At 49.6% G+C, this 26819-nt stretch overlaps 2 protein-coding genes across 3 annotated transcripts in view; both read right to left on the bottom strand.

Moving 5' to 3' along the window:
* Positions 1 to 1622: 1622 nt before the first annotated feature.
* Reep2 (receptor accessory protein 2) lies at positions 1623 to 10751 on the bottom strand. Its single transcript, XM_006977907.4, has 8 exons — positions 10464 to 10751; positions 8784 to 8856; positions 8375 to 8451; positions 4014 to 4134; positions 3704 to 3817; positions 3291 to 3438; positions 2853 to 2983; positions 1623 to 2758 (listed from the first exon to the last, which is right to left on the bottom strand). The coding sequence occupies exons 1-8, from the start codon at positions 10493 to 10495 to the stop codon at positions 2690 to 2692; spliced, it is 765 nt and encodes a 254-aa protein (XP_006977969.1). The 5' UTR covers positions 10496 to 10751; the 3' UTR covers positions 1623 to 2689.
* A 1494-nt stretch (positions 10752 to 12245) lies between these two features.
* Positions 12246 to 26819, bottom strand: part of Kdm3b (lysine demethylase 3B) — a 61768-nt gene continuing 47194 nt past the window's right edge. For both annotated transcript variants that reach the window (XM_076554964.1, XM_076554965.1), the window contains 10 exons: positions 26119 to 26375; positions 22664 to 22930; positions 21642 to 21813; positions 21161 to 21251; positions 20896 to 21026; positions 19869 to 19988; positions 18077 to 18216; positions 16546 to 16722; positions 14841 to 14975; positions 12246 to 13655 (listed from right to left, as the gene is read on the bottom strand). In XM_076554964.1, coding sequence (XP_076411079.1) covers positions 13575 to 13655; positions 14841 to 14975; positions 16546 to 16722; positions 18077 to 18216; positions 19869 to 19988; positions 20896 to 21026; positions 21161 to 21251; positions 21642 to 21813; positions 22664 to 22930; positions 26119 to 26375 — 1571 coding nt within the window. In that variant the 3' untranslated portion in view covers positions 12246 to 13574. The remainder of the gene's footprint in view (positions 13656 to 14840; positions 14976 to 16545; positions 16723 to 18076; positions 18217 to 19868; positions 19989 to 20895; positions 21027 to 21160; positions 21252 to 21641; positions 21814 to 22663; positions 22931 to 26118; positions 26376 to 26819) is intronic.

The raw sequence follows: 26819 nt of genomic DNA, 5'->3' as shown, positions 1-26819 counted from the left end.
GACTGAGCAAGGCTGCGCTTAGCTCTGCTAATCACGGTGGAGCTGGCACGGGCGAGAGGGAGCTGCTGGCTTCCCTCTGACGTCAGGGCCTGGAAATCCCATTTTAAGCAGGTTCTTGGGAGGTTGGAACACCCACAGAAAGGGAGAAGCCAGCTAACGTAGCTTCAGGCCTGAGGCCACCGCAGTCTGGAACACAGGCCCGGAGGGTTGCCTGATGTTCCCAGGAGCCTGGTCACGTGACATAACACTAGACCCCCCCAGCCCTAAAGCTAATACCTCTCAAAGCCCACTGAGGACCCAGGCGGTGACTTAGTGGTCTCCACCTAGCTCTACCCGATGTCCTTTATACTCCTCTAGCCTGAGAAGATCTGAGGGAGAGGAGAGAGGACAGGTGGACCTGGGCAATGAGGGGACAGCGTGAGGTCACCCAGACCCAGCGTGTCCCAGTGTCCCACCAGCCAACCTTCTCCTAAAAGGCTTTCCAATCATTCTGTCACCCTCCATCTCTCCTCTCCTCCCCTGCACCACAGGAAGCAGGCCCTGTGCCCAGAATTCTGGAAGCCTGAATGTTTCCATGGCAACAGAACAGGGAGCTTGGAAATCTGCACATACGCCTTTTGACACAAAAAACCCAGATGTATATGTAAAGTCTGGCCATGCAGAATCTGGCAATGGTCTCCTAACCTAGCCACCATTGTGTGTGTGTGTGTGTGTGTGTGTGTGTGTGAGAGAGAGAGAGAGAGAGAGAGAGAGAGAGAGAGAGAGAGAGAGATATGTAACAAATCAAATTTATACAGAATGCCTGACCTGTTTTCCTGGCTATATATGTAAGTGCTAGCATGGTACTAACTTTACTTTATGAGGAATCTTCTAGAATGAGTCTCTTCCTTGATTGGTACCTTCTTCCTCTCCTTTCCAATTTTTAAAAAAAAAAAAAGCCAAATTCCTCCAGGGCTGTGCTGGCTAGTTTTTATGTCAACTTGACACAGGCGAGGGGCATCTGAGAAGAGGAAATCTTGAGGAATTGCCTCCATCAGATCGGATGCCCGTGGTGCATTTTCTTAATTAAGGACAGATGTGGGACCGCCCAGCTCCCTGCGGCCGGTGCCGCCCCTGGGAAGGTGGTCTTCCATATACAGATGCGGCCTGAGCAACCCATAGGAACAAGCCAGTAAGCAGTGTTCCTCCTCGGCCTCCGGTTCGGTTCCTGCTTCCAGGTTCCTGCCTCGAGTTCCTGCCCTGACCTTCCTCAGGGATGGAGTGTGACCTGAAATAAACTCTTTCCTCTACGCGTTGCTTTGGGTCATGGTGTTTATCAAAGCAATAGAAATAGACTTAGGGGCCAACAGTGAAAGGGATGCCTTCCGAGGGCTTGGCGAGAGGATTCCAGAGTGGGTAAAAAGGATCTCTTAATTTATTTATTTACTTATTTATTCTCAAGACAAGTTTCTCTGTGTGGTCCTGGCTGTCCTGGAGCTTGCTCTGTAGACCAGGTTAGCCTCGAACTCACAGATCCACCTGCCTCTGTCTTTTGCTATCCCCCTTACAGTTGGGTCTTACTTCTGGGGGGGGGGTTTCCCACTTATTGCCTTGGTGGGACAAGAACAACACAGAGGCCATAATGGAGGAGGTGGCAGAGTTTCGTTTATTGGCTCATCCAGTGGGCACTACCGAATCAGGAGCCTCTGGGCTCGTTTCTCTTCCTTCTTCCTGGATTCCACTTGGCCCTAAAAAGCTGGTAGAACCAGGACCAGGGGAGTGGTCCAGGTTGGTTCTGACAGGGGTTTGCTTGGCACAGGAAGGGGACCCCATGGCAAGTTAGGACGGGTCCCCTTGACAGGAGAGGAAAGGAGCCAGGAGCTCAGCCGGACCTCTACCGTGGGCCCTAGGAGAGGAGGAGTCCAGCCTAGGGGCGCGAATGGGTAAAAGATCCAGGATGGAAGGGTCGGATCGGGAAGAGGCCCCTTGGAGCCTCCTTCTGTCAAAGGCTCGGGGGTCCTCTGAGAGACCAGCAGGGGAGGATAAAGAGGAAGAAAGACCAGGGCTGAAGTAGGGAGGAAGTGACCACTTTTCCCAGCCTCCCCAGCATGCATACCCTTGGAATCCCTCCTCTTTCTGGCGGTGATGCAGAGCGCACGGCCCTACCAGCTGCAGTTCCCGCAAGTGAGCAAGTCAGCCCGTGTCTGCCACTCACAGTTGTGCCCGAGTGACATACCCCCCCTCGGATCTGCCCCATTCCTTCCCCTTCTCGAGGAGCCTTAAGCCCCGCCCCCCCTCCTTGGTCTGTCTGGACTGTGGCGGCCACGACCCCTATCCAAGGAAGAGCGGTGGAGGCTCAGAGAAGCGGCTGGCCATGGTCTTCAGCAAGGCACTGGATGGACGGGGCGGGGCTGGAGCGGCGAGAAGAGCAGGGCCGGCCAAGGAGCCCCCACCTCCTCCTCCAGGGCTCAGTCATCAGCTTCCGTCCCCCACCCTACAGCTGCGCCTCCCTCCTCGTTGCCAAGCCCCCATCTGGAGGAGTGTCCATGGGGAGGGGGCACGGGAAACAGCCATCTGGGGGGCGGGGGTCTCGGGTCGGAAACACTTGGGCTGGTGGCCCACTTGTGGAGCGGGGAGGGGCTGGGCCGCGCAGCTCTTCCCAGTGCTCGCTACTGTCTTACACTGGAGGGGTTGGGGGGACGGGAGGACCTCAGGCTGAGTCGCCCCCTCCAGAACTCTTTTTCTTGGGTCGGGTCTTCAGCGTCTTGGAAGCCACTGGCTATGGAGAGAGGATGATGGGGCTCAGCCTGGCCCCACGCCGCTGTCGGCCCCATCCCCCCCCCCCCTCCCCAGGCCACCGCCTGCAGTCTCACCTCAGCTTTGGGCACTTTTTTGATAGTTTTGGTCCTCTTGGTTGCCTTATCTCCCAGGTCGTCTTCTGAGGTCTCAGTCCGGAGTTCTGCCTGGCTTGTGCTAGACCTTACGCTCAGGGCAGGGTCATCTCCTAGTTAGGGGAGGAAAGGAGAATGGGGGGGGGGAAGGGAAGCTGGAGAGATGGCTCAGTGGTTAAGAGCACTGGCTGTTCTTCCAGAGGTCCTGAGTTCAATTCCCAGCAACCACATGGTGGCTCACAACCATCTGTAATGAGATCTGGCGCCCTCTTCTGGCATGCAGGCATACATGCATACTAAATAAAGGAATGAATACATAAATCTTTTGAGAGAGAGAGAGGGAGAATAAGGGTCCAGGGGTCTCTCTGGCTGGGCTTTTCAACCCTGTCCTCTTTCCCACAGCCCCGTGCCTGCCATTACCTAGGTCTTCAATGGTGTCCAGGAGACCCCCGGGGCCGGGTCGGAGGCGGCCATCTGGTCCCTGCAGTGACAGTGCATCCTCGTCTCGAATGAGAGTCAGGTCCTGCATGCTGAAGCTCCGGAGCTTTTCCGACAGCACCCCCTGGCCCTGGGATTACCACCACCACCAAGAGAGCGAGAGGGAGGGCGGGCGGGGTGGAAACGGAGGTTACCATGGTGTTGGGATTATTTCTCCCTTTGGCCAGAGGAGGAAACTGACCAGACAGTAGAGGAGACGAGGCTGGAGCCTGGAGCTGCGCAGCCCAAAGCCTCCACGGCCTGAAGACAGACAGGGTGGATGCCCAGGGGCCTGGACAGGACCCAGGATGAACAGGGCGGGAGCCCCGGCGAGTCTGAACCCACCCCTGTCTCACCTTGGCGGCAGCGGTGACTGCGGCATTGGCGGCCAGGTTCAGGCCTCTCTTGCCCACCCTCATCATGGTCTCGTAGCTCTTGTCTCGGGCTTGTGTGATATATTCGTCGATCTCCTGGAGGGATGGGAGACCCGAGAGGTAAGGCTGCAGGCAAGTTACCTTTGTTCCCACCTGGGCAAAGACACCGCCCGACCCAGGGAGCCAGGCTCCGCAAGGGCGCGGCAGGCTCTGGCCACGCACGGGAAATGCATGTGGCTGCAGGCATGGGGGCGCCTCAGCTGGGCCAGGCTGGGAAACGGTGGGGCCAAACCTTTTCCTTGTTGGACAGCGTAGGATGCACGAACTTGCGGTAGAGAACGCTGGAGCCCTTGGTGTAAGGGGACAGCAGCCATATCACAAAAGCAATCTTGAGCTCGAAGTAGAAGGGGAACCTGTAGAAGGGGGGACAGAGATGCGTGCAGAGCATATGAGTTAAGGGGTACACTGGATTTAGTAGCACTGACCCTGGACAGGTCCCGCGCTCTGGGACCACGAGGTTTCCAAGAGGACTGGGAGGGAAGGAGTGGGGTGCTAAACTGAGGCTCCATGTGGGAAGTAAGAAGTGGCCCCAATTGGGGTACATGCCTATAATCCCTGTACTCGGCAGGCTGATCACAAATTTGTGGCCACTCTGGGTTACCTAAGACCCCATCTTAAACCACAAAACAAACACCAGGCATGGGGTACTATCCTGAATCTCAGGCACCTGGGAAGTGGAGGCGGGAGGATCAGGAGTTCAAGGTTATCGTCAGCCACATAGGTAGTTCAGGGTCAGCCCTGGGAAACATGAGACCCTATCTCAAAAACTAAAGCAAAAAGAGATCCCAGAAGGAATTTCCCCATCAAGCAGCCGTCCTTCTGCTTCCTCTATGAACCAGCATCTCTCCTTCCCAAGCCCTCGGTGCTGAGGTCTCTCTCCTGTCTTCCTGGTTCTTGCCTTCCTTCCGTGAAGAGGACCAGGATGGAGTCTGGATCGATTCTTGCTGCCATAAAATCCACCCCACCCCCCTTTTTATTCTTTTTTTAGTATTGGCCTCAAACATGCTTGGCTCTCAACCATTGGGTTCTATCCCTGGCCTTTGACTTTTTAGTTTTTACTAAGTTGCCTAGGCAGCTCTTGGGTCTGTAGTCTTCCTTCCTCGGCCCCCCAAGGAGCTGTGCTTGCTACGTGCTCATTGGTGTGTGTGTGTGCATGTGTGTGTGTGTGTGTGTGTGTGTCCGTCCGTCCGTCCGTCCGTGTGCATGCACAAGTGTGTAGACCAGAGGTCAAACCTGGTGTTGTTCTCTCACTGGCCTGGAGCTAGCAAGCCCTCGTAATCCACCTGTGTCTACTGCCACGCGCTGAGGTTTATAGGCATGCGCCGTCACGCCTTTTAAACACGGGTTCTGCGCTAACCATCAGGCTCCACCCACCCAGCCATCTCTCCAGCCGGTCAATATCTTTGTTAAACTTCCCTTGAGACGTGGTGTCACTGTGTTGTTCACGCTAGCCTTGGACTCCTAGGTGCAAGGGTCCTCTGCTTCAGGAACAGACACTCAGGTCCTTTGACTTTTCAGTCCTGCTCTCCGCTCCCCACAGGCTTCTATGCCCAGGCCACAACCTCCCTCAAGTCTTCCACATCCTCACAAAGCCCTCATCAAAGCCCTCTCCTTCAATGGTACCCAGGGAATCTAGACTTACCACCCTGAAATCTTTTTGTTTTTTCTTTGTTTTTGAAGACAGGGTTTCTCTGTGTAACAGTCCAGGCTGGCCTGGAACTCACAGAGATCCGCCTGCCTCTGCCTCCTGAGTGCTGGGATTAAAGGCGTGCACCTGAATCTTTTAACAAATCTCTAAATTACCTCTCTCTACCAAAACTATAGCTGGCAAATACAAGGGCTTTATCTACAAATGAAATGGTATTTTGTCTTCCAATCTTTACATTTTTTTTGTCTCTTATTTAAAAATGTTTGGGGCTGGAGAGATGGCTCAGCAGTTAAGAGCACTGACTGCTCTTCCAGAGGTCCTGAGTTCAATTCCCAGCAACCACATGGTGGCTCACAACCATCTGTAATGAGATCTGGCGCCCTCTTCTGGCCTGCAGACATACATGCAGGCAGAACATTGTATGCATTATAAATAAATAAATCTTTAAAAAATATATAAAAAAATGTTTTTGAAGTCAAGGACAACTTTATTAGAGCTTAAAAGGAAAACAAGGGCTGGAGAGATGGCTCAGAGGTTAAAAGTTCAATTCCCAGCAACCACATGGTGGCTCACAGTCATCTATAGTGAGATCTGGTGCCCTCTTCTGGCATTGGCATAAAGGTTTATGTGCAGGTAGAGCACTATATATACTAAATAAAAAAATTTTTTTTAAAGGAAAAGAAAAACAAACAACAATCTCCAGGCAGGCAACCTTCAAACTTGGCAGCTTCCTGGAAGAGGAGAATGGAAGAGAAGGAAGAAAACCACGCCATTTAAGCCAGCATGGAGGCCAGATCCATGGCTGACAAGCTGTCACATGGCGGAGAAAGAGTTAAGAAGCCTAAAACATTAGCGAAGCTCCAAGTAGTGAGGGAAACAAGTTTAGGAAAGAGATGGGCCTGGTGTGGTGGCGCTCACCTTCAGTCCCAGCACTCGGGAGGCAGAGGCAGGCAGATCTCTGTGAGTTCGAGGCCAGCCTGGTCTACAGAGGGAGTTCCAGGAAAGGTGTAAAGCTACACAGAGAAACATTGTCTTGAAAAAAAAAAGAAAAGAGATGACTCAGGGTGTGGTTAGGAGAATTTGCTGCGTTTGCAGCAGACCTAGGTTCAGTTCCCGGCCCCCACGTGGTGGCTGACAACTGTAACACCATTTCCAGGCGATCTGACTGACGCCCTCCTCCGACCTCCTCTGGGACCCAGCACACAGGTGGTCCACAGACACACATGCAGGCCAAACACCCACACATACAAGCATCTTTTTTTCTTTTTAAAGAGAAAGTTGGGCATAGTGGTGCAGTGTACACCTGTAATCCTAGCATTTGGGAAGCTGAGGCAGGAGGATCATTGCAATTTTGAGGCTAATCTGGGCTACATAAAGGGTTCCAGCCAAGCCAGGCAGAGATACATAGTGAAACTCTATCTGGAGAAAAGAGAGGGAGGGAGAGGGAAGAGGAAGGAGGAGGAGGGGGAGAGAGGGGGATGGGAAGGGGGAGGGAGGAGGAGGGAGAGGGAGGGGAATGGGGAGGGGGAGGGAAGGGGAGGGGAGGGAGGAGGAGGGGGAGGGGAAGGGAGAGGGAGGGGGAGGGAGGGGAAGGGGGAGAATAAAGAGAGGAGAAGAAAAATAATTATGCTTTTTTGAATTAAAAAAACAAAACAAAACAAAAAAGCAGACTTAGGAAGGAACATGGCTGTGGCCAGTAAGCAATTGCCTTTTGTTTTGTTTTTCGAGACAGGGTTTCTCTGTGAAACAGTCTCGGCTGTCCTGGATCTCACTCTGTAGACCAGGCTGACCTCGAACTCACAGAGATCGGCCTGCCTCTGCCTCTGAGTGCTGAGATTTAAGGCGTGTGCCACCACGGCCTGGATGCTATTTCCTCTTTTTAAAAATCTTAATCATGGAGCCGGCGTGGTGGCACACGCCTTTAATCCCAGCACTCGGAAGGCAGAGGCAGGTGGATCTCTGTGAGTTCGAGGCCAGCCTGGTCTCCAAAGCGAGTTCCAGGAAAGGCGCAAAGCTACACAGAGAAACCCTGTCTCGAAAAACCAAAAAAAAAAAAAAAAAAAAAATCTTAATCATGTATATGATGTGATATGATGTGTGTGTGTGTGTGTGTGTGTGTGTGTGTGTGTGTGTGCTGGGTGCAGGCTCCTCCCATAGTGCATGTGTGGGGGTCAGAAGACGGTATCTGGGGCTGCTTCTCTCCTCCCACCCTTGCAGGCTCTCAGGAATCAAACTCAGGTCATCAGGCCCGTGTGGCAAGAGCTTTGCTGAGGAGCTACCTTGCTGCCCCCTGCCCTGAGATTATGTAGCCCAGGTTGTGGCCTCACAACTGCAATGATACTCCCCACCTTAAGGTCCCCGGTGCTGGGATGACTCCAGTACTCCCTGTACTGTGTACTCTTGAAGAGGTGCTTGCTCCTGCAGTGGACACTTCTGAGTGGACTCATAGTCCCTGTCCCTATAACGAACGCGCCTACACTTCAGGTCTATTAGTGCCGGCAATGCCTTGGAACTACAGCATCCAGTGTCCGCACGCTTGAACTACATGCCTGTCCCACAAACAAGGAAGATGAGGTTTAGAGACTGGTCATCCGTCTACTGTCCCAGTAAGGATGAAGGAGCAGATACAGACTCACTGGATTCCACTGTGGTGCTGTGGCTGGCTGCCACCAGAAAGAAACGTGGAGGTTCTGGCTTTTTCCTCTCTGTTTGAGCTAGGGTAGCCCCAGCTGTCCTGGAACTTGTTATGGAGATTCTCCTACCTCTGCCTCCAGGTGCTGGATTAAAGACGTGGGCCGCCATGCCCGGCTTCTTACTATGCTGATATCAGGCCTTAGGAGCAGTATTAAGGACACTGAGGGACTGTTGGGAGTTGGGGTCCCAATCTTCTGCCTATCTGAAAGAAATCTGGGTCTTGAGATGCAAGGAGGGGCATTGGACCTCACCAGGACAGTATTATATCCGTAAGTGTCTCAGCTGTGGTAAAGAAGGCAAAGACGATCCAGTACATCATCCATTTTACCTGAGGGACAAAGGGTAGTCTTAAATGGGGCCTAGGACGCAGGGGATGTAAACACGCAAGGTCCCCGAATACCAGGGCTAAGCCAAGGAAACCCAGGACCCCATATCGATGCCTGCTCCAAACGGAAGTCCTGGGAGAAAGTTACCCAGGACCTCACATTTGTCAATCAGACCAAACCTGGGTGGGGAACAGGAAGCATCCCAGAATCCCTTTCGCTCAGGGCTTTGTTGGATAATGTGGCACAAAGCCACACTCTACCCCCACCTGGAATGTGACAAAATGTGCACCCCCCCCCCCCCGATTTGTTAACGGGGGAAGAGTTGTTCACTCACGTATTCCTTCACGTTTTTGGTCTTCACGGCCTTGTAGGAAGAATAGGCTGGGTACAGGGTGCCGAAGATGAGCCTAGGGAGGCAGGCATGGTTACTGGGCCCTTCTCCCTCCCAGCTCTGCATCAGCCTCGGGGGTGGGTGGGGGCGCTAAGGCGTAAGGGGACAGAGCTCCAAAGAAGCGCCAGCTGGCTGGGGAGCTCTGGTCAAGGGTTAAGGCCAGAGCAGTCAAGACTCTGAGACACACATCCAGCCTGGATGAGTGGGGCCCTTTCCCTCGACCCAGGGGCAGGAGGACCCAGAGCGGGCCCTTCCGTCAGAATCTTTGGAGTTGAGGGGGCTGGCCACTGCCATGAGATGTCTCCCTTCTTGGCCTAATGCCTACTCAGCCCATCTGCTCATACTCTCCACTTCATTGTCTCAGAGACAGGCTGTGTAGGACCAGTGAGTGCCCCACATCTAACATCACCTAACAGGGCACCCAACCCGGCGGTCAGAGAGCTAGCTATTGGGGTCCTGGGACCAGGGGGCACAGGTGCAGGAGGCCCTGAAAGAGACAAAGGGGTTTGCAACCCCATGTCAATATCGTCTGGGGTCAGGTACAGCAGCAGACCTGGGTGTAAGACCATGTCTGAGCATCCCACCAATGGGGGAGGAGGAGTCTTATATCCTGTAGGGAGTTTGCCCAGGCCAGAAGCAGCCATCCTGAATGCCACACAGAGAGATAAGGCCTCTAGGGGGTGGGAAGAGGAAACTCCAGTGGTTTGAGAGGAAACCAGGACACAAGTATGGGACAACACTGAATGAGGAGAAGGGTGGGGCTGCTATCAGGACGCCAGTCCTGACGAGGGCTGAGGGGCAGAGCCCTAAACTAGAGGGCTGGCTCTCAAGCCCAGCCCCTTCAAGTGTGGGTGTTGCCTTGCCGAGGCAGGGCACTCACTGCCCGTGCTGGTGGTGGGTAGTGGGCCAGAATCCTCAGGGCCACCATCTAGGCTTGTGCGTGTTTGGGGGAGGGAGGGATGTTTTCCTGTATCTGGGGGAGGTGCCAGGGCCATGGCTCCACAATGTGACTGTTACAGTGTGTCTGGAATTAAGGCCACCACATGTTTTCCCGTCCTAGGCAGATAATACACATCCTCCATCCTGTCACCTCCCTACACTTTGTCCTCTCGGCACCTCGGGCTTCCGCGCCCCGTCTTCCCTCCTGCATGCCTTGGACAGGTGTCCTCATCCACAGCCAGTGGAAGTAGGAGAAAGGCCTGAAATCTTTGGGATCTGAGCTCTGGAATGATGAGGCTCCTGCCATGTTCCCCACTCTTCCTGAGGGGAAGGAAGGTCTTGTATGCTGGGCTCCTCCAGCCTCGATCTGCTCAGTGGGGGAGGGGATGTGCCCGCCTCCCCTTATAAATCAGTAGCTGCTCAGCCCCTGGGACGGGGGAGGGCGCAGGAGCAAGGCAATTAAGAATAAACAGGCTTTAAAAATAATGTGGGTGAGGTCTCTGGGAAGCCAGGCCTGCCATGCTCCCGCTATGCGCCCCTTCCAGTCTTCCGTCTCACATCTCTGTCTCTGGGGACACCACACAGGGACCCTGGGCTGATCCATCCCAGGCTTGAGCACCGCGCCCTCCATCACCGGCCCCCCTCACCCCCAACCCGGGCGAGCCCCGCTGCCTCCGCACTCACACCACCAGGCGAGAGATGATCCAGGACACCATGGTGGGGCGGGGACCCAGCCTGGGCGAGGATGCTGCTGCCCGAGGCCGGCGGTGGAGGCAGCAGGAGCTGCAGTTAGCAGCGGCAGCCGCCGTGGGGTCAGCGGAACGCGGAGTTGCCGCCGTTAAAGGGGAGGTCCCTGCCGCAGCAGCGGGCCGTGGGCGGTGGCGGCTCTTAAAGGGGAGGCCGCGGTGTCGGCGCGCCCCCCCAGCACCTGCTGTGGCTGGGCATGCGCCTTCACCCTCAGTGCCCAGCCTTGCTCTAAATCGCTTGTTCACTTTGCTTGAGCGTCAAGCGGGAGGCCAAGCGCCCGGCGGGGACCCTTTTGCTTCCATCCTTTGACATCAGCTTCCACCCACCTCCGGCCCTGCCCACATCAGGTTGAAGGCTTAAATATCCCCCAGGGGCAACAGCTGCTTTATTGCTTAACTGCCAGGCACCGTGCTTGGAGCTTCGCATGTTATTTCATTGAATCCTCACAACTACCCTATAAGGCAGAAGTTATAATTAGCCTCATCTTGAAGGTGGGGGTTATTGGTTTCGCTACTATGCTGAGGGTCACAAAACGACCAAGTCATACTTGTTGATATGAAACTAAGAATTTTATTTTACAGGCTACATGCTCCAAACACTCACCATCAAGAACTTTACAGGCTCCATAAGGACGTCTACCTGGGCGCCTGGGGCCAGGCACAGCTGCACCTGCCCACTCCAGCCCTCTTCAATAACCGCCAATTCCCAGGTTAAAGGGAACCTGCCCACATGGTTTGATCGGACTTTTGGGTGGTAAATTGTGCTGGGGTTAGGGATATATGAAATTTAATTTCACAGGGTAGGAGAGAGAGGGGTGGGTCTCAAGTCAGTGAAAAGTCCGGAGACCTCAGCTCCACCCCCATCAGAAAGTACCGCTGGTAGTGGATGTCCTAATTCTGCAGACATTTATATCCAGAATGTAGGCTAGCTTGCCTCCTGATTTTCACCAAAGCAACTTCATTCCAAAGCATCCCTCCTCCACTGCCCTCCTTTCTTGTCCCACTTTAAAGCTGCCGCATCCTGCTGCCTTTATGTTGAGGTATAATCCTTTTGGTGACCACTCTATTAACCTGTCCCATCCAGGCTGTAAGGACATGCTCAGAGCTCTGTATTTCAATTCAAAGACTCTGATTCAAACCTAGCACCCTTGAAAAATACAAATGGTCTATTTCCAGCCTGATAATTATGTTCCTGGGCTCAAGTGCTTTGGACGGCGTTTTCAAACAGGTTTCTGAGAAGCAGGCCTCTGATGGTGTCTCCTGCTTTTCTGTACAATCCCCAAAGGCCCCCTTACCTAGAATGCAGCCTGTCCTGACCCAGAGAACACTTGCCTTTTGCTTAATGAAGAGAACCCCGGTTCCGAGGCTACCTAGGCCACTCACTTGTGGTATGCAGCCACAGAACCTCACAACCTTGCCTGGAGCTTTGCTCAGGCTGCACATTAAGGCCCTCTTCTCTCGTCCTGCACCCTGGAGAAGGAGGGAGGACCCCACTTACCCCTTTTGTTCACTGAGAAGAAACTACAGGGAAACGACCCCTCTGCCCACTCACCAATCAACTCGGGTGGTTGCTTCCTAGCCTTACCGGGCACAAGGCTACAGGGAAGAGCGATCCCCAGGCGCAGGGCGGCAAGCAGACCTGAAATCAACCCTAACCGCCCACAGTGTGGTCTTGATGTTAGAAAGGTTGGCACACAAAGAATTTTGTCTACTCCAAACAGATTTGTTAGATTTTTAATAAGAACATGGAAATCCCAATCAGCCCTTCAATAAAATTAAGTACAGAAAGTGAAATTAAAAGTATTCTACAGTAAATGACTTTTATTTAAAAAAAAAAAAAAAAAAAAAAAAAAAAGGTAAGTGTGAACATATGACCAAGGCTGCGGGGCGGGACACCTGGGAAGAGATACATTTCCCAATGTATCGATGAGCCAGTGAATTCCATCATTTCCAAGTAAATTCTTAATATAAACTCCACTGAGTTGTAAAGTTTTGTTGAAAATATTTCCAGACAAAACTCCAAAATAAAAACAAAAAACTCTTATACTGGAAACCAAACTTTCCACCCCATTTGGAAACATCCGAGGAGTCCTGTGGAACGCTGGCAGTCGGCAAACAGCTCCTGGGGTCAGCAGTGTGCACGCGGGGAGCGCTCCACAGCTCAGACATGACACAGTTCTTTCTCACAGCTGTTCCCCCAAGATAAGACAGAGAGGGGGAGGAACTCAAAGGATTTTAATTAAACGCCAATTCTTCTAAATTGCGCTTTGGCTGATCTTGTGCTATAAGGGGCAGCTGAGTTCTAAAAATCAGATCAAATTTTCAAAGAGTTTTATTGAAAGGAAGACTAAAGTAATGTGCCTTTCCTCAGAGTCCAGGAAAACAACTGTGTTATTTCAAAAGTTCTAAAAATATCTACTTTCATGAAATAGTAACTATTTCACTACAAACCTATTTTTCACTAAATACACACGTTTCCTAATCCTGGAGCCTCCTGGGAAAAGCCGTGGGCTCTCCCTGGGTCCTGAAGACTCCAATGTCCACAGAGAGTGTGGGGAAGGGCTGCTCCCCCATCTCCTGGGATGGGCCAAGTCAGAAGTCATGTGCGGAGACACAGCCAGGCTTCCAGCAGGCACATTCAGTCATCACCTTTCTCTACCGTCCTGACTTCCTCCGCCTCCAAACACAGTCCCCTTAGCTAGGCACGAGAGGAACAGAGAGGGAAGGTGTGCCCACACTCCTGGTTTCCGTGGTCTCAAACCAGGAGAATGTGCAGGAAAGCCCAGCGATGTTCAAGCAACCTGGATTCCCAAAAGGCCACTGGATGGGAATGTGGCACCCTCGGCTTCGAGTCTGAAACGGTGTGTGTGGACAGTGCGGTTTCTGGTGTCGACCTTCGGTGTTGGTGTTGAGGCAGCATAGAGAGGCTGGAGAGTTGTAATACTGACCACACCAGCTCGGGAAGGGCGGCTGCTCCTGCAGAGCCCTGCTCTTCCCTGGTGAGCGTTGAAAGGCCTGCTTCACAGGAGAGCTGGGAGGTCCCCAGGCCTTACGACCTTGCCAGTTTGGATTCGTGGGCCTTGAGAGTACCAACAGCATCTTTCACTGCGTGGTATATGATGTTCTTCACCTAGAGAGAATCAGCACTGTCAGTCCACGGCAGCTCACAAATGAGATCCTCCTGCTCTCACTAGGTGGTGGGCAGTGTCATAAAGCTATTATGTGGACTGCTGGTTAATCTTTGCCATGAGCCCATGAAGTACATTTTATCAGGAGCCTTGTTTAAAGATAAGATACTGAGAAAATCGAGTTCCAGGGAACTGGAGCGGGCACAGTGGCACATGTCTGTAATCCCAATGGCTGAGGCCAACCTGGAAGACTGTCCAAAATACCCCTGCCCAAGACCCCACATCGATAAGCAGTGCCCGTGGGTAGGCAACGGGCTGTCTGTACAAGGTAGGGTCAGTGACTAGCTCTGGGCACCTGGCTTAGCTGCAAGTGCCGTCCGACACTCACTGAGCCATCTTGCCAGCTCCCCTCCCCCATTTCCGAGACAGGGTGTTACTATTTAGCCAAGGCTGGCCTCTAACTCTATGAGCTTCTTAATTTAGATTCACAAGTAATGGGATTACAAGAATGTGCCACCAGGCCTAGAGCTTACGTGTCTATTCTCATTTGTCTAAAAGAGACATATTTTACATGTGATGTTGGAAGATTTCACTAACGTTATTAAATAAACTGTCAGGCTGAAGACTTTAAAAGGACTGAGAAGAAGAGTATTATTTCTAGGGTGGAAAAGTAAGACAAAAAGACACACTGGCACTTTAACAGTGTTGTATGTGTACATATGTGTATTTCATGTATACGTATGACACAAGAGGCCCTCTGCCTCTACTGATCCTTTTTTGTTACTTAACAAAGCTGCACTGTGTACTGTGTTTCCGATTTGTGCTGGGGAAAGTTGTCAACGAGACCAACTTCTGCCTTCACCAAGCTCAATTAAGCTTACATTTTAGCAAGCTAGCCATGAACAACTCAGAGAACACAGTGTGTCAGATGATGAAACCATTACAGAAAAAACAGGGATCAATGGGACCTGAGGCCTCAGCAGAGCTGAGGCTGCCGTCATAGTGTTCTCAGAATTACATTTACGTATGTGCGTGTACACACTGAGTACCATTGGGCATGTGTGGAGGAGGAAGCCTTTATACGTCCAGACATAGTTTTCCAGAGTCATTTCTCTACCAGAAAAATACCCTATGAGGAGAATGTGTCTACGTGAGCATTACCTGGGAAGACAGGAGAGATTATTTACCTGTAGTTTATCCTCATGATTCGTGTGAGTGTTGGAGAGATGCCTGAATTCCTGAGTCAGGCGGAAACAGTGCTTCACGTGCTCTGGAGACACAAAGTCTTCTGCTACTTTTATGCAACTATACAGATTGTGAACCTGGGTGAGGCAAGTACAGGAGGGAAATGGAGACATTAGAGAGTCAGTAACTCATAGGAAAATGCCACTGAGCTGTGGCAGCACACGCCTTTAATCTCAGCACCTCAAAGGGAAGGCAGGTGGACCTCTGTGAGTTTGGGACCAGCCTGATCTACACAGGGAGTTCCAGGACAGCCAGGGCTACACAGGAAAAAAAAAAAAAAAAAAAAAAGAAGAAGAAGAATGCCCAGCAGTGGTGGCGCACACCTTTAATCCCAGCACTTGGGAGGCAGAGGCAGGTGGATCTCTGTGAGTTCAAGGCTAGCCTGGTCTACAGAGTAAGTTCAAGGACAGCTAGGGCTACACAGAGAAGAAACCATGTCTTAAAAAACCAAAAAATAAAGAAAATGCTCAGGACACTAAAACACAATCTGCTTTCTTTCTTCCTTTTTTTTGGCGAGACTTATTATGATGTCACTCATACTGGCGTTTAGTTCTCAGGTTTCAGCAACCCTCTTGTCTACACCACACGCCACTGTCCTCTGTTAACTCTACAGAAACATGGAATGCAGGTTCAAGAGAACGGCTGCGGAGATGGCGATGGCTCACCAGGCTCGCGTGCGGCCACCAAACCTGGCAGCCAAGTCCGATACATGGAACCCAAAAAAAGCTAGTTGTGAAGCCGGGGGGTGGTGGCGCACGCCTTTAATCCCAGCACTCAGGAGGTAGAGGCAGGTGGATCTCTGTGAGTTCCAGGCCAGCCTGGGCTACCAAGTGAGTTCCAGGAAAGGCGCAAAGCTACACAGAGAAACCCTGTCTCGAAAAACAAACAAACAAACAAACAAGCAAGCTGGTTGTGGTAGCATACGCCTTTAATCCCAGTATTAACAAGGCAGAAGTAGGCTGATCTCTGAGTTTGAGGTTAGCCTGATCTTCATAGTGAGAACCAGGCCAGCCAGGCCTACATAGCCAGGCTGTCTCAAAACCAACCAACCAATCAACCAACTTTTAAAATATAAAAACATTAGTATTTTCACAGAAAATGGTCTGAAAAATATCTAGCACAATGCTAATATATTAGTAAGATTCCCTCAGGGAAGAAGCCTAGACTGAAAGTCAGAATGAGGAGTTTGGGATAGTTCAGGTAGCTGATCCATAACTGTCTACTTCTGTAATAGTCTGCACTGTTTAAAACATTCTAGGAGCCAGGCTTGATGGTGCCTGCTTTAATTGCAGCACTCGGGAGGCAGAGGCAGTCAGATCCCTGTGAGTTCAAGGCCAGCCTGGTCTCCAAAGTGAGTTCCAGGAAAGGCACAAAGCTACACTGAGAAACCCTGTCTCAAAAAACCAAAACAACAACAACAACAAACCAAAAAACCTAAACCAAACCAAACCCAAACCCAGAAAACAACGCCCTCCAAAACAAACAACCAAATAAGCATTTAGAGTTACAGGGAATCAAATGAAAACAAAACAAAACAAAACAAAAAACTCCTAACTCATGATACTAGAGCGACCAGCCGAATGCTGCCACTTAGAGCCACAGAGGGCAGCACCGTGGAGCCGTGGGCAGCTTCCACTGTCACCCCACCTGGTGTGGGGCCCCAGCAGGGATGAAGACGGCGTCGCCCAGGAACTGCACAATGGCCCAGCCTTGCACACCATACTCCTCAAAGAGTCGCTTTCGGAGGATCTGGTCCAGATACCAACTTTGGTCATGAATTGGGTCGTGATCAGGAGGGTTCTCCTGGCCTTGTTCTTCTCCAACCTGAAATCATAATCAAAAATTTAAAAAAAAAGTAGCTTTTCCTCCCCAGTTTCTAGTTTCATTTACCACGGTCAACTGTGCTCTAAAAACACTCCATGGAAAAGTCCAGAAAGGCTTTGAAGTTTGAAACCGTGTTTATTATGGTGACATCAAAGTCTCCCCACTGTCCAGCACAACCTCATGCTAGACACGTGCTATCCTCGTCCAGGATAGCTGTCTCTCAGGGCCTGTGAGGTTTAGACGCCTGTGAGGTCTCAGAGAGCACGTGTTCAATACTCTTGATGCAGTAACGGCTCCCAATGGACAAAAGCAGCCATGAGGGCAACTCAGAAGAGACCTTCATAAGCCAGGGTGGGGCACATACTAGTAGGATTTGCTCAAGGAGGTGGAGGCAGGAGAACCTAAATTTATTAGAGTACACAATATTTTGGGGAACACAACAACACCACATTTCCTCTCTTTTTGTCTAAAATTAAAAAAGCTTATAACTAATACAAGAAAAACTATCCAATAAGCATATACAATATATACAGCCAAAAATTACATTAATGATGTCTAGTCCATTAACATTTGACAGATTCAGATAAAAACTACACAGAGCCCGGCAGTGGTGGTGCATGGCTCTAATCCCACCACACGGGAGGGAGGCAGAGGTTGGTGAAACTGAGCTCGAGCAGACCGGTCGACAGAGGGAGTACCAGGACAGCCAGGGCTAACACAGAAAAACCCTGTCTCAAAAAACAAACAACAACAAAAAAGAAGCTCCACAAGATAACCTCTTCTTATCGGGTATGTTTTAGTACCATTGTTGTTGAACCTTTACTGACCCTTATTAACTCAGTATTTAGTACCAGTATGCATATATGGGAAAAAAAGATGCAGGGAGCCTCCTAGGGGTCATGGAATGCATTACCCCTTAAATACACAAAGCATCTTCTTCATTCTGCTGAACACGTTTTAGTGTGAGCTCGGGCCCCTTGGGCATTTGGAAAGGTTTCTTGGCCAATAGGTCTTCTCTTTTCTTCAGCAGTGCTGAAGATGGAACCCAGAACCTTATGCTTTTGTTTTTTATTTCTTCATTTATTGGCCTTTTGAGACAGGGTTTCTCTGTAGCCATGGCTGTCCTGGAACTTGCTCTGTAGACCAGGCTAGCCTGGAACTCACAGAGATCCACCTGTATTTGCCTCTAGAGTGCTGGGATTAAAGGCGTGCGCCACCAGGCCTAGTCAAATTTTACAGGCCCCCACCATGCCTTGTCTAAACAGATCTTTACTACCAAGCGACTTTACGTGAGAGACCTTGGTGGCTCCTAGCTCCCAGCCTGGAGCTGAGGACACAGCCCAGCGGGGCGTACCTTCCTGAGCAGTTCTCGGATCTTCTCTGCATCCTTGGCTGCATAGATGTGCCATAAAGCCCCTGGCTTCTCTTTCCCGTCATGAATCCTCTGCTTGGTCACCTCATCAGCATCTCCCTCATCAATCGTTTTGAGGACTTCTGAAAAGAACAAGTGGTGATGGCAAAGTAAGCAGTCTGATCAGGACCTCTAGGGAAAATGCCCAATCAAAACAAGTTTGGGCTCCGTTCTTCTCTATCTGAGTCATATCACAAGAATCAAGAACCAAAACTTGCTAGGCATGGTGGCGCAGGCCTTTAATCTCAGCACTTGAGGCAGAGGCAAGCGGACCTCTGAGTTTGAGGCCAGCATGGTCTACATATGGAGTTCTACACAGACCCCGTTTTTAAAAAAGAATCACAACTCATTTGGAGGCTGGTGAGATCATCCAGCAGTAAAGGTTCCTGCTGTCATGTCTGATGACCTGAGCTGGACCCCAGGGACCCATGTGGTGGATGGAGAGAATGACAGTGTCTCACTATACAGCCTTGGCTGGCCTGGAATTCACCACATAGACAGGCTGGCCTTCATCTCTCAGAGATCCACCTGCCTCTTCCTTCCAAGTGTTAGGACTAAGGGTGTGCGTGGCCACTGCGGCTTCTTACGGGAATCAAACTTAGGTCTTCACGCTTGCCTGACAAGCATTTACCAGCTCAACTCCTACGTCCCATCTTGTGCACGTGACCTGGCTTTGCCACTTACCATTCTACAGTTGATACGGGTAATAAGTCAAGTAGATGGTCAGTCCTTTCTTTCTTTTTCCTTCATTGTTTGAGACAGGGTTTCTCTGTATAGCCCTGGCTGTCCTAGAACTCGCATTGTAGACTAGATTGGCCTCGAACTCACAGAGACCTGCCTGTTTCTGCCTCCCACGTGCTGGAACTAAAGGAGTGTACCAGTAGTCCTTTCTTATTTAAAAAAAGTTATTAGTTTTTATTTGTTTACATGTATGTGTGTGTGAGTTTGTGTACCACATGCATACAGGTGCTAGAGAGCATCAAATCCCTTAGAGCTGGAATTATAGGAGGTTGTAAGCCTCCTGCTGTGGGTGCTGGGAACTGAATCCAAGGGCTGTGCACTTTTTTTTTTTTTGTTTTTTTGAGACAGGGTTTCTCTGTGTAGTTTTGGTGCCTGTCCCGGAACTCACTCTGTAGACCAGGCTGGCCTCAAACTCACTGAGATCCGCCTGGCTCTGCCTCCCGAGTGCTGGGATTAAAGGCGTGCGCCACCACTGCCTGGCTAGTGCAGTGCACTTTTTTAAAAAAAGGTTTGTTGTTTGTTTGTTTGTTTATTTATTTACTTAATTTTGTTTGTTTGTTTGTTTGTTTGTTATGTAGACAGTGTTCTGCCTGCAGGCCAGAAGAGGGCACCAGATCTCATTACAGATGGTTGCGAGCCACCATGTGGCTGCTGGGAATTGAACTCAGGACCTCTGGAAGAACAGCCAGTGCTCTTAACCACTGAGCCATCTCTCCAGCCCGGCAGTGCACTTTTAAGCACTGTGCCCTGGCCCCAGTCCTCTGTCCTTTTTTTGTAGGCTACATACTTGAACATTACCCGAAAGGCAAGAATCTAGTCAAAGGTTTACAAGCAGCACTCTGCTGGAACTTCCCGTTGTAAACAATTTTCACCAGGTGCATATGAAGCCTGGAAGGAACTTAAGAAAAAGCCACCGTATCGGACTGAGGAGAAGCATCAGTTACTCTACTTCTTAGGACAAGCCGCATTAAAGTGATCTTTCTAGAAAACCTACCTTCATCATGAGCACCCTCCCCGACAGGGATCCCAACATACACCATCACATTAACAGCATCAGACACATCTAAATGAAGGTTTGTTGTACCAACTCTTCTGTCTTCTGCTGTTATCAAGCCTAAAGAAGGGAGGAAAATATGAAAGGTGAAGGGGTGCTATTCCAAAGGATCCATGCCAACCCTGAAACTATGCTCAAGTAGCCCTGGGAGAGGAGGGTACACCTGTTTATCAAGAAGTCAGTGCAGTGGTAGAATGCATGCTTTGGCTGACATGCTCAGGCCCTAGGTTAAATCTCTAGCACTACAGGGTACAGGGGCTGGGCACACAGAGGGCAGAGGAGAGCAGGCAGGGCAGAGAGGAGAGAGGCGCGGGAATGAGCATCAGCTAAAGCACCATCTTTATCTTGCATACAGTTTAAGACTCATTTCTAGCTGGGTCCACATAGAACCAGCGCTCATTATGGAACCAAGCCACTGCTTGAAAATGGCTCCTTTCTTGAAGTTCAAAACCTACAGCATAAGGGACATTCAGATAGAACTCAACTTTCACAGTATTTTACTTTGGGTCATTTTTGAACTTAATAGAATACAGGCATGAGGTATTTGGCATTCTTTAGTTTTAGCAAAACTAGAGGATAAAACTAAGAATATGTCTGCTTGAGTAGAATTTGAGAACTTTTTTTTTTCTTTCTTTCTTTCCCCAAAACAGAGTTTCTCTGTGTATCCCTGGCTGTCCTGGATCTCGCTCTGTAGCCCAGGCTGGCCTCGAACTCACACAGATCCACCTGCCTCTGCCTCCCGAGTGCTGGGATTAAAGGTGTGCACCCCCACTGCCTGGTGAGAAGAAACTGTTTCTAATAGATTTACAAGCTTATGAACGGTCCACGAATCAGTACTGACAAAGGAAACACTCAAAACCACCCTGGGTATGACGTACCCAGCACCTGTCACCTGCCCCCAATCATCACTGTGTATGAAACGACAACAGCAGTCCCCCAGGGGGACATTCGGTCCCCTCCCTCATACCATAGGCGTTGTACATCTTGGGTCCCAGATCAGGCCTTACAAAGTAGCTAGGCAGCCTAGAAGCCAGATTGAGCCTGCCATCTCGTTTGGTATATTCTGGCAGAGGAAGATTCTCCATCAGATCTTCAAACCTAAGGAAGGGCAGGAAAGATGACTCAGCTTGTTACAGGGGACAGAAAGAGGCCGTGCTCACGGCTGTGATTATGTTGTGATGATGTCAGCCAAGCACAGGCCTCTGAGGATGGCACTCCCTGAAGTCACTAACCTTGTTGGCATCATGTCCCGAAAATCTTCCCCAGGGGGCCAGTCTTTGAGTTTGAGCACCATTGGCTGCCCGTCTTCTGACCGCAGTCTCTCTAGCAGACAGACAACATTCTCAGAAAACTGTTCTTGCAGGGGCCGAGTCTCGGGAGATAAAAGCTCCTATTTCCCATGGACCAGCTGAGTGGGCTTGCTTTCTCCACCTGCCGCTGTGTCTTGTCTCTCCATTTCACAGGAGTCCTGCTCCCTTCCTCAGTGCTAGCTACAGAGCTCCATGCAACCCATGTGTTACCTGAGCCACAGGCCTGTCCTGGGAGCCACAGGCCTGTCCTGGGAGCCACAGGACTGCCGTGCAGCTGTAGAGCGGGCACTGAGACAGAAGGTCCTCCCGACAAGAGGACTGTTTGTTACTTCAGGCGCAGGACTGAGTATTCGGATGCTCACTACCCACTGTCACTATGTCACCTGATAACAAAGTTACTTACTGCATATGATCTCAAAGCCGTCCCAGAAGTCCCGAACTTTGACGTCAGAAATGATAGCACAGTTCCTGCAGTTCACCAAGTCCACATCCTGGTCTCCAAACTCCTGGCTAAAGGCTTCTGGCTTCCAGAGTTCAGACTTGAGCTTTTTATGGACCCCTGAAACTAGCACTGGCTGTGGAAACAAAGAGAACCTATCAGAACAATCTAGGAAATATGAAAACCTACTGTTATTCTCCAGTATAGAATCTACAGAGTCCCTCTGTTAGCTACAGAGAATGGGAAGAGACTCTACTCTGTGGTTACAGTAGGCTCTCCCTCGGGACACCCACTGAGGAACTTCTTGCTTGGTATCTGTCAGTACTGAGATAAGGAGACACAAACGGCAAAGGCAACTTTGGGAATATTTCCTCCCACTAAAATGCAAGTGCTTCCTTCCTCAAGTACCCACTCAAGTATAAAAATCATGGAGCACCATCACATGATCACACACACCACTGAAGACTCAAATACCCAGAGTCCTGCTACTCCAACTCACACCCGCACCCCATCCAGCACCACACTTGGGGTTCTCCTCCAAAGGTGAGAATCACCAGTGGCAGCTCAGCACCCTCTGGAATTTCAACTTTGTATTACAAATACAAAGTACTGCCTAACATTAAAAGATGCACAAAGTGTTCTTAGGGATCGCCTTGATTTTGCTTTGCTTTTTGTGACAGGGCGTCTCTGTGTGACAGCTCTGGTTGTCCTGGACAGTTGTTTATAGACCAGGCAGGCTGGCCTGGAACTCACAGAGATCCACCCGCCTCTGCCTCCTGAGTACTGGGGTTAAAGGCGTGCGCCACCATCACCAGCTTTCCTTGATTTTGAAAAGCAATGTCAACTTGAAATAGCAAGGACATCTTTAACGAACGTACAGTACATACATCTTCGTGGCAGCAGATTTCCAGACAGGCCTAAGGTTCCTTGGCAGCTGTGACTGCCAGGGAAACAGCAGGCAGGAAAACCAACTCAGTTCTGCTTACCTGGCCTTGTTTCCAGCACTCTCGGAAGATCTTCCAATTGTTTTTGTTGCTGGGGTCATGGAGACACAGAAGCCTCCCATCACAGAGCCAGGAATGAGAAGTATGGGGGTCTAGCACATTTAACCCCATCACCATCTCCTTCACTTCCTTTTGGGTATCTGTCAAGTTGCAGGACCGCTTTGAAGAATCTGAGGTTTTCTTATTTTCTACCACCGAGGCAATGATGTGGTCGAGAAAGTTGGGTAGGCTGGCTTTGTTCTTCACTCCCTTCACAGACAAACCCGCAGGTAAGCTTGACTCAAGCACCATAAGAACATTAAAAAAACTGTCTCACTCTCTCGCAGTTATAGTTCCAAGTTCTATCTATCTAATTAAATCTCATACAAATTCCTAAGATGTCTTCTGTAATTTGGGGGGGGGGGGGCGACGGACAGACAGGGAGACAGGACGGGATGGGACAGGACACAGACATGGCAAAAAGTCACTAATTTTTTGTATCTTAAATTCCTTAACCTTTAGTATTTTCTTACATTTATGAAAGTACAGATGTGGTGGTAATCTAATTGTACTGAAATGTGATTTTGATTGTATGTTAATAAATAAAGTTGCCCGGGGGTCAGAGCTATTAGAGCCATAGCAAGAGTGTGGCGGTGGTGGCACACGCCTTTAATCCCATAGATCTCTGTGTGTTCAGGGATATAGCCAGCATTGGAGACATATGCCTTTAAGACCTAGGGGGCTGTACATTCAGACAGTGACGAGGCAGTCACGTGTTTGGGTTTACAACCAATGAGAAGGCAGAATGATTGGAAAATCGATTTACAGACAGGAAGTAGCTCTCTTTCGGGAAGCTGGGACACCGCAGGCGGAAGGGTGAGATTTTAGCTCTGAGCTCTGACCTCTTGGCTTTCTCTTTTACATTGTTTCTGTGTTTCTTATTTAATAAGACGGTTGGTTACATCAATATACAGATCTTTTTTGTTTTGTCTTTTTGAGACAAGGTTTCTCTGTGTAGTCTTAGAACTCACTCTGTAGACCAGGATGGCCACCTGTTTCTGCCTCGAGCTGGGATTAGAGGTGTGTGCCTCCAAGCCTGGTAAGGAAGATCTCTTAAGACCCGGGAAATACATCTTTAGCACTGAAGTCTTTGTTAAGTACATGCATTTAGACTACAGAGTTCATAAAATGCTATAACTGATTTTAAAAGGTTAATTTAGAAAATTTTCTCTTGATCGGTGAGATGGATCAGTGGGTAAAGGTGACTTGATTTCTCTCCTAGGACCCACAAAGTAGAAAGAAAGCTGAACTCTGCACATGATCCACAGTGGCAGGTGAGCGTCCACTCAGGTACTAGAAAGGTAGCAGTTTCCTGGCACAGAACACTTGTCTCAACAATCACTATCTGAGAACCACGTACTCTAAAAGTGGTCTCTACTCTCCAGTCCTCCTTCTGTTCCCATCTACTTGGAATTTCTCCTGTTTGAGCTGACGGGAGGAAAGCTCACAGTCACCGGAGGGGAAGGCACCCTGAGAAAGTCACAGCAGAAAGGACTCCACTTTCTGCAGTACTGTCCACTTATACCGCTGGGTGTGATGGCAGGTGGGTCCCTGTGAGTCCAAGGCCAACCTTGTCAACACAGCACTCCCAGCCAGCCAGGGCTACATAGTGAAACCCTGCCTCAACAGACTAAAAATATAATAATCACATAATGTTGAGGGGGTGGGGGTAGGGTGGGAATCAGGAAAGGAAACGGGGTATATGAAAGTACAAACATATATGTCTGAAATTACTTATCTAAAAAGAAATAACCTACATCATAAAGATCCAACTACCTATGATTTCAGACGGCACCCATTAATCATAAATAGCATCAGAAATATATTTATGTACTTGTTTAATCTACAAGAGATATACACTGAAAAGCAGAAAAGCAAATGTAGAAAAACTTGTATCACGTGTACGTAGTTTGCAAACTATATGCATGTGACACCATTTCTGAAGTGACACTCAAGAGATAATACTGTCTCAGCCGGCTCAGCAGGTAGAAAGCCAATTGGTGCCAAGTCTGATGCCCGATTCCTACCCAGTGGATGGGAGGAGAGAAGCGATTCCCATATTGACACAAACTGACTCACACGCACTGACACACACGCATGCACTGGTGACCCGAAAAGAGAAAGGGAAACCAGGAAGACCTCTTTGTAATGTCTGTGTTCTCCTGCATGTTGTTTGTGTACCACGTGCATTCATTCCTGCTGCCCTCGGAGGCCAAGAGGGCATCAATCCCCTGGAATGGAAGTTACAGAGGCTTGTGAGCTGCCATGTGGCACTAGGAAGTGAACAGAGGTCCTCTACATCAACGCCCCTAACTACTGAGCCGTTTCTAGCTCCTCCATTCCATTTCTATTCTCTTAACTGTTGTATTCTGAGAGTTCACATATTCCATCAGCACTTAGTAAAAAAAAAAAAAACGACCACTTGTCAAACACCATGGTACTAACGATATGTACTAGTGAGTAAAATGCCTTTAGTAAAGGCAAGAGAAATACAACAGAACATATTATAAGTGCTATGAAAGCAACTGTGTGTAGAGGGTGGGGCTGTAGCAAAAACCCAGGTGTGCTGGCACAGGTATGTACTCTCAGAATTTGGCAGGTGGAGGCAGGAGGATTAGGAGTTCAAAGTCATCCCTAACTACACATCAGGCACTGGATGTAGAGGACTGTTCAAGGGGATCGATGACCTCTTTTGGCCTCTGAGGAAAACAGGCATGCATGTGGTACACAAACATCTGACAAACAATGTGTGAACCCTAAGAGGAGCGTTCCAAATGATTCCAACTTGGGGATGAGCAACCAGAAGGACAGAGAAGCCACTGACCAAGGAAGAACATCATGGAAGAGTAGGTGTACAGGAGACCAGGGGTTATCCTGGAGGTTTTAGAGATTTGAATCCAATAGAGCACACTAAGAATGCACCGCTTAGCTTACAAAAAATCGAGTGTTTGCAAGAAAATCAAGCGGATCAATGTAATAACTTTCTGATGGAGCCCCAAAAAGGAAGACTTCAATTTTTACTAACTTCCTTAAAAAAAAAAAAAAAAAAAAAAAAAAAAAGTGTGTGTGTGTGGGGGGCGGGGAGATCTGTATGGATGGGTGCTTTCCCATGGTACCACGTAGAAGTAAGAGAACAATTTTTAGCAGTAGAGAAGTTCTCTCCTCCCACTGAGGGTTTTAGGAATTGAACTTAGGTCATCATACTGAGCATTTCTACCCACTAAAGCCTTAATTTTTACTGACTTCAAACATTCCCAGAACTCAGTGTTAAAAGAGATCTTGTTGGCTTGACCATGTAAAGAACACAGGCACCAGGATACCCTGACTCAATCATCTAGACATGTGACAGTTTTTTCATGAAAGAACACCAAAGGCTAGAGTTGCAGACAGACACTTACTGCCGAGGATGCAGAGAAGACAGGCGGGAAGGGTATGCCTGTATCCAGGGGGGCTTGAGGAAGCTTTCCGGGCCCAGAGTGAAGGAGGTCTCGAAGGCTAGAACCCTCAGCTTTGCTGTTGGAGGCAGTGGGACCCAGTAGCAGACTGTTAAAAAGCTTTGGAGTCAATGGAGAGACTTTTGCAGTGGAGTTGAATGAGTCCAGCCCAAAGGGTGAATGAGATTCTTTATTGAGCACCGACCTCAGGGACCCCGCTTCTGTAAGAACATAATGGGAGAGAGCATTAGACAGGGAGGAATAGCCAGCAGACACCGAATCTCCCAACACTGCTAGGTGGGGTCTGGGACAAGGCTGAAAGCTATGAACACAGGTTTCAGGGATACAGAAACATTCTCTACTTCTTTCTTCTTGTCTATGTTTGGATCACAAAATTCCTTTTTTCTCATCTACCTTTTATCTTCTAAGAAAGTCTAAGTGGGTCTCCAGAGCTCTTGAACTGGAATCATCAGTGATACTTATTAAAAATGGAGATCAGTCCTTATCTCAAGAAATTCTAACTTAATGAATGGTTCTAAGTGGGGTGAAAGAAAGTGCATTTAAAAAATAATTCCCAGGGGGTTCTAAAGTCCATTTAAAATGGCTGCTGGGCAGATCTCTGAGTCCAAGGCCAGCCTGATCTACAGAGAGAGTCCCAGGATGGC

The sequence above is a fragment of the Peromyscus maniculatus genome, chromosome 19 (assembly GCF_049852395.1).
Source record: "Peromyscus maniculatus bairdii isolate BWxNUB_F1_BW_parent chromosome 19, HU_Pman_BW_mat_3.1, whole genome shotgun sequence".
Taxonomy (NCBI): Eukaryota; Metazoa; Chordata; class Mammalia; order Rodentia; family Cricetidae; genus Peromyscus; species Peromyscus maniculatus.
The sequence above is the reverse complement of the archived record's forward strand: the minus strand, read 5'-3'. Positions and strand labels throughout refer to the sequence as shown.

Bases quoted from the DNA above. Each gene is read 5' to 3' on its own strand.
- Reep2 (XM_006977907.4), bottom strand. From the start codon at position 10,495: ATGGTGTCCTGGATCATCTCTCGCCTGGTGGT. The intron at 3,818-4,013 runs GTTTGGCCCCAC...CCATCCCTCCAG, and splicing joins CGCTGTCCAACAAGGAAAAG to GAGATCGACGAATATATCAC. The intron at 3,439-3,703 runs GTGAGACAGGGG...TGGTAATCCCAG, and splicing joins CAGTCACCGCTGCCGCCAAG to GGCCAGGGGGTGCTGTCGGA.